The 14,522-nt window shown below is 34.8% G+C and overlaps 1 protein-coding gene across 1 annotated transcript; it reads left to right on the top strand.

The window, feature by feature from the left end:
• Positions 1-6,602: 6,602 nt before the first annotated feature.
• Positions 6,603-10,576, top strand: LOC130936527 (bifunctional nuclease 1-like). Its single transcript, XM_057866612.1, has 11 exons — positions 6,603-6,922; positions 7,436-7,764; positions 8,179-8,349; positions 8,456-8,505; positions 8,719-8,775; positions 8,896-8,961; positions 9,046-9,120; positions 9,309-9,424; positions 9,592-9,683; positions 10,104-10,158; positions 10,242-10,576. Exons 2-11 carry the CDS (start codon positions 7,446-7,448, stop codon positions 10,243-10,245), a joined length of 1,005 nt encoding a protein of 334 aa, XP_057722595.1. The 5' UTR covers positions 6,603-6,922; positions 7,436-7,445; the 3' UTR covers positions 10,246-10,576.
• The last annotated feature ends 3,946 nt before the right edge of the window (positions 10,577-14,522 follow it).

Raw genomic sequence — 14,522 nt, 5'->3', positions numbered from 1 at the left:
CGATCAAATTTGTTATGAAAACAACAAAAATTAATTACCAAACAAAAAATTCAGAATCCATATTAATTAATTTTTGTATGATTTTTTATTGTTCACTAAATTTATCGTAACTTAATTTAGAGATAAAATGTTATTGCTTCTTAAATTTACAAATTAAGTGTTTCTTAATTTCTTTTTTTTTTTTTTGTCAGGCTTTTTTTTATCATCATATTAGTTATCTTTTGAGCCCAAGAAGAAGTTTCTTATATGGAGAGGGAAAAGGAAAACACATTAAAATGGGCTGTTTGATGATATGATCCATTATTATTTGGATAAAGGCCCATTTGAGGTTAACAATTATTTGACCTATGCTCATGTTCATGTCCCAAAAAAGAATATTGTCATTTTTTTGGACCAAAACTAATGAGCTTGGAATAATTTGAATTTGTCTATTGGTTAATTTATTGATCTACTTAAATAAATATTAGTGTTCAAATCTCATCTTATCTTATATATATAATAATAAGATGAGATTTGAAAATATATAATAATAATTATTGGGCAACGGATTAGTCCTGGAATATCGTGAAAAACCAAAAAAATATATATATAATAATATATTGACCAATAATAAATTATTAAAAATAAAAATGTTGACCATTGATTTTTGAATGAATAAGAGTAAAAATAAAAGAAAAACTTCGGATTACTATAAGATTGACAAATACCCAATATAATAAAAAGGGAATAATAGCCAAACTCAATATTTAAGATTCAACAAAAGATAGCTCAAATAATGAAACATGATGCAACAATAGAATAGGGTGTTATGTATTCTAAAACTTATAAAGGGCAGTGACTATATATATAGGAATGATAATGAAATATTGACAAAAGAGTAAAAGGGAAAGGGACAGTATTGGACGGGTTACATGATTGGAAAAATATTGATGCTAATAGTGATCAAGAGTAGTAAATAGAAATCATAAACAAGGAAAAGAAATTGTACCTGCACGTTAATGTAAATGTGAAGGAAAAAGATTGAAATATTGTTCTAATAATAATAATAATAATAATAGTGTCTGTTTCTAAGATTGTCTATTTCTAAACTTCAGTACAAATATTCCTCTTTAGAAGAAAACAGAAGTTGATATTTTTAAGGAGCATGGACCATGGTTTCTTCAATAAGAAGGCAGATATTTTAAGATTCTAACAATAGTGATGATTGATATGAAACCTTATCCATATCTGGCAATAGCTGTTTATGCACGTGCCACTCATCTAACATTCATGTATCAATTAATATCATTTTAATTTCAGTTAAAATAAAATATTCTAGTTTCAATTTAACTTTTAAGTAAGACTTTCTTTATTCAAAGAAATATCAAATACTATAATTTTTTTCCCCATAAATATGTTTTAGAACAACGTGGCAATATTATTAGTTTTGTTTGGTTCATAAGTTTAACTACTTTACTTAATATCACCTAATTATCTAATTCCTTGTATTAACTATATTTCCGAAAAAAAAAAGGGGTTCTAGATATATTCTTGTGGACTTGTGGTTGAGTAGCATTGTTCATTGACTTCATTCATATATATTAATACTTATTTAGTATTTTATTTTTTAATGATTATACTAATCTTATTATTATAAGTGTATGTAGTAATTATTATATTATAATAAAAAGTATTCTGAAATATTATTGTGCTGCAAACCGCCGGCAATATAACACCGCCTACTGTCTAATGATGAGTATCGGAGGTTTCCAGTCTAATTCTTGAAAACCCATAATTGCCCTTACAAGCTTATGTACCTATCCACAAACTTCTTTTCTTTCAACATTAAAAAAAAAAAAAAAGAGAAGACAAAAAAAATGTTATGTAATAAATTAAACGAGTTATTTTTTAAATAGTCTCTAAATTTGTACTTAAATTTTAAATTTGTTCCGAATTTAACAATAGTCATTCATAAAATATTTTTTGATGACAAAATAATAATATAATTGGACGGAAACCATACTAAAAATCACATTGGACTGATAAAATGTTGTCCTTATATTTTTAGTTCCCAAATATAATAGAAACGAGGTTGTTTAGAGTAATTTGAGAGGTTTTTACCTTCTAACATGTTAAAAACCTTTAAAATACCTAAACAACGTCGTTTATGTTCTATTTGAACGCCAAAAATAAAATAATGACGTTTTACCTATCCAGCGTAAACAACGTCGTTTATGTTCTATTTGAACGCCAAAAATAAAATAACGACGTTTTACCTATCCAGCGTGACTTTTAGGATGGCCTTCGTCCAACCACAATATCATTTCTGTCATTGAAAAATATCTCAAAAACGATTGTTGTTAAATTTAGAAACAGTTTTAGATTAATTTTAAATTCATAAATAACATTAAAATTTGACTACAAATTCAAAAATCACATAAAGAGTTAACTCAAATTAAACTCCTAATTTCAAGTTATTCCTACTTATTTCAATTTATAAATAATTTTTAAAGATATAAAATTTTAGTTCAAATCAATAATATGTTTTACAAAATGTTATACGAACAAAATAATTATTTAACAATCGTCGCAATAAAAATTTAATAGTACAATTTTATATTAAAATTATAAGAGAATGATTTTGTAGTTATAAAATTGATAGTAGTATTTTTTTTATATGATTTTTTTGAATCAGATTTATTGTCATTATTTTATTTTTCATAAAATTTTTATTAAAATAATTTTAAAATAACATAAAACCAATTACGAAATGAAAAATTAAATCACTCTTCAAAATTATAAAGTCAATAATTTCTGCTAACCTAAAGTTTAGTGCCAAAATCAAAATCGTCCCTCTTGTATTTTTGGATTTAAAATCGTCCTTAATATTTTTTTCGTATTAAAATCGTCCTTTTTATTTTTTTTGAACAAAAATACCCTCCCCTCCCCCCTTCCTGTCTCCCCTTCCCCCCTCCCTTTCCCCCACCCCTCCCGGTCTCCCTTTCCTCCTTCCCCCTCCCTTCCTCTCACCCCCACCCCCACCCTCCGGTCTCCCCTTCTCCCCTCCCTTTCCCCCACCCCTCCAGTCTCCCCTTCCCCCCTCTCTTTCCCCCACCCCCTCCCGGTCTCCTTTTTCTCCCTTCCCTTCACCCCCACCCCCACCCGCCGGTCTCCCCTTCCCCCTCCCTTTCCCCCACCCCTTCCCGGTCTCCCTTTCCTCCCTCCCCCTCCCTCACTCCCACCCCCACCTTCGGTCTCCCCTTCCCCCCTTCCCTTTCCCCCACCCTTTCCCGGTCTCCCTTTCCTCCCTCCCCCTCCCTTCCTCTCACCCCCACCCCCACCCTCCGGTCTCCTCTTCCCCCCTCTCGTTCCCCCACCCGCCTCCCGGGCTCCCTTTCCTCCCTCCCCCTCCCCCTTCCCGTCTCCCCTTTCCCTCACCACCACCACCCCCCTAAACCACAACCACCACCGAAATTCAACAAATGCAGCAAATTCAGCAGCAAAATTCAACAGTAAAAATAGCAAAACTCAACAGCAGAATCAGAATAAACAGAAGAAAAAAAAATTCAACAGCAAATTCAACAGCACCCTCTTCATTTTCTTCCTCTTCTTCTCCGACTTTTTCCACTTCCCCTCCTCCCTCTCCCCCAACACCAACAGAATAAACAAAAAAAAATTGAGATCTGGGAAGGAAAAAGGGCTTCGCACGAAGGGGAGGGGCCTGGACGCCGCGGCGGCACTGGGTTGGGTCGTCATGGCTCGTCGATGGTGGAGGCTACAGGTCAGTGGTTCGGCCATGTGGAGGTTGGTTCGCGATGGTGGTTCGACGTTGAAAGGACATGCGAGGTGGAAAAGAGGGTAGAGGGTCGCGGGGGTGGTTGGCTGGGTTAGGGTTCAGACAGGGGGTGGTGACGGGTTGGGACGCTGGTAAGGGTGCAGTGGCGAAGGTTGGGTGGCAACGCCGTCACTGTGAGGGGCGCATCGGCTGTTCGGTGGCAGAGGAGAGGAGAGTGGGGGCAAGGGGACAAAGAAGAGATGAGAGAAGAGGAAGAAGAAAGGGGAGAGGGGGAAAGGTGGTGTCGTGGTGGCTCACTGGCGATTAGGGTTACTGGCGGCGTTGTAGTGATGGGTAGGGTTTGGTGGTTTTATTAAAGTAGGGGGTAGTTTAGGAATAAAACAAAAAATTTTATTAAAAAAGACGATTTTAATACGAAAAAAAACGTTAAGGACGATTTTAAATCTAAAAATACAAGTGGGACGATTTTGATTCTGGCACTAAACTTTAGGGACCAAAATCGTACTTACCCCTTAATTAATATGAGTATCTTTGGTTTGATTCTCATTTTTAACTTTTCTTTATAACAGATTCTTTAGAATTAGCTTTAAGGAATGATTTTTCTTTGCCAATCTTACAATTGGCCATAATGAAAATGAATCAATCTTTTCTTATTTTACTACCAAGTTTATAAGAAGGTACAATAATATAGTCACTCTCTTACACCATCTACTACTCCTCTTTCTTTTTCCTTTCTCTTCCTCCTAGTGTCTCACCCTCACCAGCCACTTCCTCTCTCTTTCCGCCGGTCATAATCCTTTTCTATCCTTCTCTTTTTATCACCTACCTTCTCTCCTTTCCTTTGCATCCCTTCTCCTTTGTTGTTACTTTCTGTTTGTTTGTGTGTTTTCTGTTTCAAGAGATCTAAATCTGAGATCCAGATCTAGATTGTTACTTTCTGTTTGTTTGTGTGGTTTCTGTCTCAAGAGATCTAGATCTGAGGATCTAGATTAAATAACCCCTTTGTGGTGTTCCTCTCCCCTTTTGTGGTGTTTCTGGTCCTTCTATGGGTATGTTACTGATGAGTTCGCAGGCTCGGGATGAAGATACAACGAAGGCCTTTCATTTATGGAAATGTTTACAGTTTTAGAAAGCTTTTGGACCGATTCTGAAAAGAAGAGAAGATGAGTTTCTATGGTGCAGCACTTACTGTGAATATTTAGAAACAAAAGAGATCGTAATGAGTCTCTGTTTCGTTTGTATAAGATTCTTTGTAATCGAATTTTGCGCCTCCTCTTAGACAATAGTTCAACATAGAACTTATCTATTTTCTTGTTTAGTTTCAGATCTGATATGTTTTCTGCAATATGTAAGTGCTGTTTGGCTATTTTCTTAATTGAAAGTTTGCTTCTGTAAAAAAAAAAAACACGAAAATTAAAATATTGAAATTAAATTAAGTTTTCATATCATATTTAGGATAAAATATATAAAATTAAGTTATGGTAAAAGAGAATACAGTAGCAAAATACATTTATGGCGAAAAAGACATAGAAAGAATACAACGACTTATTAAAAAAGAAGAAGCAACAAATATGAGAACACAACAAAGTACTATCATGGCGAAAGGAGATGTAACAGCGTGCTATGGTGATCGTCGGAAAGAAACACAAAAGGAGATGCAGCGAGCAGGGACGGACATAAGGGGGGCGAGTGGAAGCCTTGGCACCTCCAATTTTTTTAAAAAATATTAATAATAATAAGTTATTACGTATAATTTAATTTTTTTAAAAAATATTTAATATTTAGTCTAGTATAAATAAAATTTCAATCTAATTTAAATATTAATAAATTTTAATATTTAAAAAATAAGTAACAATATTAAAAAAATTTAAAAAAGATATTATGACTAATATTTTTTAATTGAATAAAAATTTTCAAATCTCATAAAGTGAATTCTTTTTCTTCTTGTGACCGCCTTTTTTTATTCATTTGTTATTAATTCTCTCTGTTTCAACTACTACAACTAAGATATTTTTTTCGACTATGAATATTGTGGAAAATAACTCAAAAATAAAATGAAAGATGAATTTCTTACTAATTGTCTTTTAATTATATTGAAAAGAAAATTGTTGAAAAATTTGACACAAATTCTATTATCGATGAATTTTATGATATGAAGAATCGACCATTTCGTTAGTAAAAAATACACGCATATTTTTTGTATTTTAAAATATATTCTTCATCGGTATATTTTTGTAATACATCTTATATTATATAATTTTTTACATAATTTTTAATTTTATATGTATTATTGGTCCCTCATAATAATATTTCTGTATCCGTCCCTGGCAGCGGTGTCAGCGTGTTGAAGAAGAAGAAGCAACAAACATAAAAAACGCGATGAGATGCAGGGGCGTGCCATAGCGGTCTTCTTCAGCTGCTATGGCAGAATGAAATGTAACGATGTGTTGAATAAAAAGAAGCAGTAAATACGAAAAAAAGAAAATTGTCTAAGTTCTCTGACATAATCGGAACTCTCTTTTCACCGTCACTGCGGCGTTATTCTTTTACGGGTGATTTTGTTAAATTTTAAAATATTTCACTGAGTTATTTTATCAATAACAAATTGAGATACCATTTTGTCGGTTTAAATATCTTTCGGATACCAGTATTTACTTCTACGTTTTACAACTGGAACTCTGGAAGTAAGTACTAAGTAGAGAAGTAAGGGGCAAAAGTGTAATTGTGGCTTCATGGTCTCTGATTCAGACACACGCATGCTCTTACCTTGTCTATCTTCTATGTATGATGGAATTGATGACTATGAATTATGAAAACTACTTTAATATACTTTGCTTTGCTTTCAGCCTTTCTCACACACACACACATAACTACGTAATCTCTTATCTTCTTTTCTCTTCTCTTCATTCATTCATATTCATTCCATTTTCATTTTCATTTTCATTTTATCCTCCTTTTCTCCACTTTCCTCTTAGTTCCAATTTCATATGTTTCCTTTTCTTTTTTAAATAAAACCATGTATCAATAATAAAAATCTTAAGATGCTCAACTGAATATATATACATATATTTTTTTTTACTTGTTCTTGCTGTGATCATCAGTGTGACTCAAAACACCGTCTGATTGTTGACCCTGCATCTCTTCCAGGTGTGGATTTTTTTGCTTTTGAATTTTATCCATTTCATATTTTCTCAGCTTTCTGTTAATTTGTTTCATAATTTAGAATCACATGCTAACCTAATATTGTTCAAGCCTTATTTTGTTTTTCTCTTAGGCGATCATCAACTATGTTAATTGAAGTTTCAATTATATGAAATAAAGTAGTGCCAGAAAAAAATTGGCTGTGTAGGATTTCTTTTTTAATTGTAGATTTTGTTTGTAATGCTAACGTTTTGTATGAAAATCGATTAACTGTTAGCTAGTCATCAATGAATTTTCAAAGATATTATTGGACTATAAAACTGTGCTTTGAAACTGTCTCAATAAGTAGACATTGAATCTCACAAATTTATTCAGAGAAAGAGTTAGTTAGATATAGAACTATGTGAAATTGTCTCTTTCCTGAAAGATTTTTGTAAAGTGATGACAGATATTTTGTGTCTCGAAGTCGTTACCGAATAAGAGCCTAATGTTCTTTATTTTTCGAATTTGGGGGTTTAGGGTTTATAAGATGGGTTCTCTGCAAGGACCAGTTTTGTGCCCTTCTGTTCATGCTAAACTAGCAGGGTTGTTCAGCCTTCCTATGATTGGACCAATGAATGTTAGCTGTGTTAGAAGTGAATTCTGGGGATTCAAGGAACTCGGTGGCGGCAGCGGCGGTGGTGCAAAAGTAAAGCCAGGGATCCTTTCTTGCAATGTGCATATGAGGAAGTGCAAGACAGCAGTGCATTGTAGTTTCAACTCGTCTTCGAATGACAGCAGTGGAAGTGCCGCGGAGAATTTCAATGAGAAAGATGAAGATTATGTCAACTCTAGCATTGTTGAAGCTGGTATGTTGTTTGTAGCTACTACAATTTTGATTTAAAAAATGAGCATGTATTTGTATGATCAATATGAGAAGGGGAGCCTTGGAGTAATGGTTGAGTTGTCTCTGGGATCTCGAGATCACGGGTTCAAGCTGTGGAAATAGCCACTGATGTGATTTTCTAGGCTGTGTACATTACACCTTTTGGGTGCGGCTCTTCCCTGGACCTGCGTCAACGTGGGATGCTTGTGCACCGAGCTGCTTTTTTATTATTAGTATGATCATATGCTGAAGAGCATCTATAACTAGCTTCGTTTCTTTTTATCTGTCACGGTCACTTTTTGGCACATCATTAGATCAATGTATTTGGAAAATAATTGATTTGGTTTAGTGCTAGAAGCTTTGATTAATGTATCTGGATACAAATTCGGTTGAGCAGTTGAGGTGAAGAGCGGAGCAGATGGCTTCATAATCAAAATGAGGGACGGAAGACACTTACGATGTGTTCATAACAATCCTCAGGGAGGGCATCTTCCAGAGTATGCACCACATCCTGCTATTGTTTTGAAGATGGAAGATGGCACTGGCTTGCTTCTGCCGATAATTGTTTGTAAGTCCCTGTCCTCTGATTATGGTAGAGTGCAATGTTACTTCTCATTTTTTGATAGTTATATTATCCTTTCCAATGTAAATTTCTGTTATGTTTTTATTGGCAGTGGAGATGCCGAGCGTTTTACTAATGGCAGCCATGCGCAATGTTCCCATAGTATGTCCTTTTCTCATTTGAATTTTGCCACATTACCCTTAAATGTAGCCGAGTTTTTTTTATTGTTCCAAGATTTATAGTTGATTGATTACCAGAACGAGAAAGGTTGTGGTGTTTTATGCAAATATCGCTGTGTGCTAGATATATAACTATTCATGTGTCTCCTTTTGTCGGCTTGAGTTTTTAATACTAATTACTTTGTTGGTGTATCAGGCTAGGCCTACTTTATATCAAGTAGTGAAGGAGATGGTTGACAAGATGGGTTACGAAGTATGGTTTTTGTTTGTCTTATGAATTCGTGTCCAGTTCTGATTTCATTTGTTATTGTCCTATGGAATTTCTGTGCTGATATTAATTATCGAACGACGTTATTTCCGGCTTCTTGCGCAGGTTAGACATGTCAGGGTTACAAGAAGAGTTCATGAGGCATATTTCGCTCAGTTGTATCTTACCAAGGCATGTATACTCTGTATTCTTTCTCTTCTAAATGGAACAAAAACTATGAATTCCCTTGAAGTGTTGTTTGACACTTTGGTATAGGTTGGAAATGAGGCAGAGTCTATGAGCTTTGATCTTCGACCTTCGGATGCTATCAATATTGCAGTAAGATGCAAGGTAATCTTTCAAAATATGAATGCATCTTGTTCTGCAGCATATTGCATTCTCCTATTGAGGGAAGTATCATCACGTCCTTGTATGCACATTTAGAATGTCTTGATCGAAAGCCAAATCTTGAGGTTACGTTAGTTGAAATTGAATATTTTTCATCATTGATTTTAAGTTCTGTATCAATGTTGTTGTAGGTGCCAATTCAAGTCAACAAATACTTGGCATTCAGTGATGGAATGAGAGTAGTTGAATCTGGAAAGCTTTCGACGCAGTTCCCTTTGGACGGTCAAATATTTGCCGAATTGGACAAGTATGTTTTCGAAACATATAACATTACAAAGCAATATGATTGTGTTGTATTGTATGTGTCGAAAACAATGAATTTCTGTTTGTTTAAAAGCAAGTTTTGGAATCTGTCTCGCAATTTTGAACTTCTTTTTGAAAGAAAAGTATATTAACTAAAAGAAATTGTTTCAGGCCAAGTGGTCAGCCTTGTGTTGAAACTCAGGAGTTCAATCTCTTGCATGAAATGCTGAAAGCTGTTAATGAAGAGCGCTATCAAGATGCCGGTAATTGCTTTCTTATGATTATTAATTCGATTGTTGGAGTATATTGAACTTATTATCTCTTAAGAATTTGGTATCATCATCACTTGGCATGCCATATTCCCTTAGCTATGGTGTAGTGAAAATTACATTGATCTTCGCTGATGTTAGACGATATTTACACACGGCACCCCTTGATTTCTAATAATTACACTAACCTCCCGAGGTTGAAATGTTAGCGCAAATATGACAAATTAAGGAGTGTCGAGCGTAATATCATATAATGACGGGGTAGTTATTGTAATTTAAGCTGAGCTATGAAAAAAGCTATGATAGATGAGGTATCTTAAATGATCATCATCAGAACATGTTTTCTTAACTTCATATTTTCCTATGAACTAATCATAAGTTCTGATGTTAATTATCACCATATCCTTGTGTCAGCTTTGTGGAGGGACCAACTCAATCAACTTAGGTCTGGAAAAAATGTGAATAACAGGTATGAACCCTTTATTTTGATATGCCAATTCACAACTTTTCTATTAAATCAAGTTGACATTTTGTTTTTAAAATTTGATGCAGATAATGAAGGGATAAATTTGTAAATACAATCGAACATTAGCATGTTAAGGGGAATATGCTATGTTTTTTTAATTGAATGTGTGAATATTTGTATATATATTTCCTAACATTGATGCTAATGCTTCATGTATAACTTTTATGAAACAAGTTTCAATTCTCAATAGTTGTTAATTTGAATACTATTTGGCTAATGGTTGTGTTTGTGGCTTCACTTGGTTGAAAAAAAAAAAAAAGAAGCTAAGTTGCAAATTTTTTGTTTTAGTGATTATCTCTCATATCTGAATTTTATTACTAAGAATTTTATTAATATAGCTATCTGTCTCTAGAACTTCAAAGTGGTGTCTAGGGCATAAAGTGATAATGATGATTACCTAAAAAATATTCCTACATTATATAATAATTTTACAATTCAGCATTTTCAATCAAGTAGTATTTGATGGTATGTTTGCATGTGCATTGAGATGGCTCATAGTGATGTGGAAATTCAAAATTTCAAATATTATTTACTTCTATTTCGTTATGGCAATATGTGGCTCACAAATTTTGAATTGTTATAATCTGCTACCAAATCATTATTTGGTTTGGTTAAAAGTAAGAAATTTGTTGCTTCTACGTTGGGTTTTACTTTAGGCTTTAACAATATTACTGTGTTAGAAAAAAAAGGGAATCAAATGATTAGTCATACTAGGGTTTTCTAGATATTTGACTAGTTATCTAATAAAATTACTAGTCAAAAAAATATATATAATTATATAATCTTTTTATAAACTAAAGGAAAGATAGTGTCAATTATTATTCTGGAAAATCCAATTACTAGTAACATGATCTAACCCCAATAAAAAGTAATGTTTGTGCTTAGATAATTTAATCTATTATTATTATTAATAATTCAGGTAGATTACCTATCAATTGCAAATGCACGCTACCTATCTCCCAAAGTTCTTACGTATCAACCAACCATTTTGCCAAATTGACTGCTTAAATTGCTGGATATGCTGAGAACCAATTTTCAATTACGCCTCACGGGATTGTTTCACAATTTTGAGTTTATATTATATTAATTTAAAATGTGTTTGATTTGGTTTTTTATTTTTATGCTTTCGTAGAAACTAGTCATGTTTGACAATTTCATGAACCCATCCCTTACAACTATAGAATTCGAAGGATTACATATTATAAATATTGACATTCAACCAACAAAATATATACAATACAAAAATTTAGTACATAATATAAAAATTTTTAAAAAATCATAATTAATTCATTTAACTAATAAAATATATTTATAAAAAAATGTATATATTATGTATAAATTTTTTTGTGTTATATATAAATTTTTTTATATTAATAAATTTATGTTATGTGCAAACAAAAATTTCTATAACAAAAAAACACAGAAAGAGAGAAACGATATATATATATATATATATATATATATATATATGTATATATTATTTTTAATTAAACTTGTGCCAACTTAATTATACTCAATTATAAAATGTTTGTAAGTATAGTATCACTATGTAGTTTATATTTATAGAAATTAGTAAACTTGAAAAGTTAAGTGACTTGAGGTTAAAGAAAAGTTCGTGGTCTAAACTCATATTTTGGTCCTAACTGGCGTGCCAATTAAACATAAATGCCTAGTCAGTAGTCATAACTCCGGCCCCTTGCGTGAATAAACAATTTTTAAACTTTTCTTAGCAAATTAAGTTGAAGTGTCCCCAAATTTTGAAAAAGGATATAATAATAATAATAATAATAATAATAATAATAATAATAATAATAATTTAATTTTAATATATTATCGGTATAAAATATTTTATCTCATCATCTAAATATATATGCTTTTTAGATAAATACTTATCAGTCAATATAAAAATAATTATTTCATTAATTAAATTTTAGATAATTGTTTTTCGATTAGTATATTAAAATTAGATTTAAAAATAAATTTTGTCAGGTAAAAAATAATTTTTGTAAATAATATGAATGAATTTTAAAATTGACCTAATAAAGTAAAAAAATATTCCACTCTTCAAATTACCTCCTATTCATACCCTGGCCCAATGTTAAGGGCCCAGATCCAACTAAAAGGCATAATCCAATAGATTAAGCCTAGCTAAGCACCGACCTTTACATAAGAAGTCGGTGTTCACTACGACTTGCTCTAAAGAAGTCGGACATGAGATTAGCTGGCAGATAAGCACTCATTCAAATGAGTGACCGCCCCTAAAATCTCTCTAACCGCTTCATAAAGCCATATCTTAACCTCCCTAAGATAATGGGACGGTTAACATCCTAAAGATACGGCACTACTCCAACGGTGGTTATTGGCTCACCACTATAAGTACCCTGACACTCCTCAGGTATCTCTAAGCCCAATACTCTCTAGACCTGCTCACACCCTTGCTAACTTAGGCATCGGAGTGTCTTTGCAGGTACCACCCCCCATTCCCTCGCGAACGCAAGTCGGACGGAGTCTCCCGAGCTGCATACTCAGACGGAAATTTCCTCCTTCACACGTTTGGGCCAGCCAACGCCATCCGTTCAATCAATCTCCGGTTACCCACCGTAACATTGGCGCCGTTGCCGGGGACCCGAGAGATCATCCATTGATGGCAGACAGATCCCACGAAGAAGGCCATGCAGAAACAGATTCCGAACAAGAGAATCTAGACGCAGGTAATAATAATGTGGACTTAACCCTCCACCAAGAGGTTAACGATCAGCAGAGAGAGGGCACCTCCGGGGTAAAAAACCCGAAGGCAAACCCCTCAGACGAGCGAGAATCAGAAAAAGGCGGACCATCCCACATAACTGAACTAATGGGGTTAGTCCACAGCCGCCTGGAGCAGTTAGAACAAGAGCGGGAGCGACAAAAGGAAACGGAGAGGTACCTAAAAGAGGAGATGGAACGGCGAAAAGAGTTAGAAAGGAAACTCTCAAAGCTGGAATCCTCCCTCAAGAGTCACAACTCCCGCAACGAACAAGAAGAGTCGCTCTTGGGCGAAGAGGATCCTTTCAGCGAGGACATAATGAGGGCAAAAGTTCCGAGAAACTTCAAAAGCCCGGATATGGACCTCTACGACGGAACCACGGATCCAAAGCATCACCTAAGCAACTTCAAAAGTCGGATGTACCTAGCTGATGCTTCCGACGCTACGCGATGCAAGGCCTTCCCGACCACTTTATCAAAAGCAGCGATGAAGTGGTTCGACAGCCTTCCCCCAAGATCGATCACCAGCTTTGAAGACCTCTCAAGGAAATTTTTGATGAGGTTCTCAATTCAGAAAGACAAGGTAAAACATGCGCCGAGCCTCCTGGGAATAAAACAGGAGGTCGGAGAGTCTTTGCGAGCCTATATGGAAAGGTTCAACAAAGCATGTTTGGAGATCCAAGACTTGCCCACAGAGGCAGTCATAATGGGGCTAGTCAATGGGCTCAGAGAAGGTCCCTTCTCACAGTCCATATCTAAAAGGCACCCCGTTTCTCTAAGTGATGTACAAGAGAGAGCTGAAAAGTACATCAATATGGAAGAAAATGCCAAGTTAAGAGACCTGAGCGGACGACCTGGGCCCCCTCCCTCAGCAAAAGAGAGAGAAAGGGAAACCAAGAAAAGAGAAGAGCTCAGTCTCGAAAGGCCAAGAAAATATCACTCTTATACTCCCCTGAAAGTTTCTATAGTGGATGTATATAGAGAAATTTGCAACACTGAAAGGCTGCCACCCCCTAGACCCATTAAAAATAAAAAAAGGGGGAGCCGCAGCGACTACTGCGAGTACCATAAAATATATGGTCACTCCACTAACGACTGTTACGACCTCAAGAATGTGATAGAAAAGCTGGCTAGAGAAGGTCGGCTTGATAGATATCTCATAGAAAGGTCGGACGGTCATGGAAAGAGAAAGCGAGATGATATGGATAGAAGAGACCCACCACCGCAGACCCCAGAGAGACATATCCATATGATCTCAGGAGGATTTGCGGGAGGGGGACTCACCAAATCTTCTCGCAAAAGACATCTCAAAAGAGTCTACCAGGTCGGGGAAGAGTCACCCGACCTTCCTACCATTTCATTCACAAAAGAAGATGGGCAAGGAATAATCCCTGGACACGATGATCCAGTGGTAATAACTATGATCCTAGCAAATGCCCATCTCCACAGAACCCTAGTAGACCAGGGAAGCTCGGCGGACATTCTCTTCAAGCCTGCTTTCGACAAGCTAGGGTTAGATGAGAAAGAATTAAGAGCCTACCCCGACACCCTATATGGATTAG

This window comes from Arachis stenosperma, chromosome 6 (genome assembly GCF_014773155.1).
Source record: "Arachis stenosperma cultivar V10309 chromosome 6, arast.V10309.gnm1.PFL2, whole genome shotgun sequence".
Classification (NCBI taxonomy): Eukaryota; Viridiplantae; Streptophyta; class Magnoliopsida; order Fabales; family Fabaceae; genus Arachis; species Arachis stenosperma.
The sequence above is the reverse complement of the archived record's forward strand: the minus strand, read 5'-3'. Positions and strand labels throughout refer to the sequence as shown.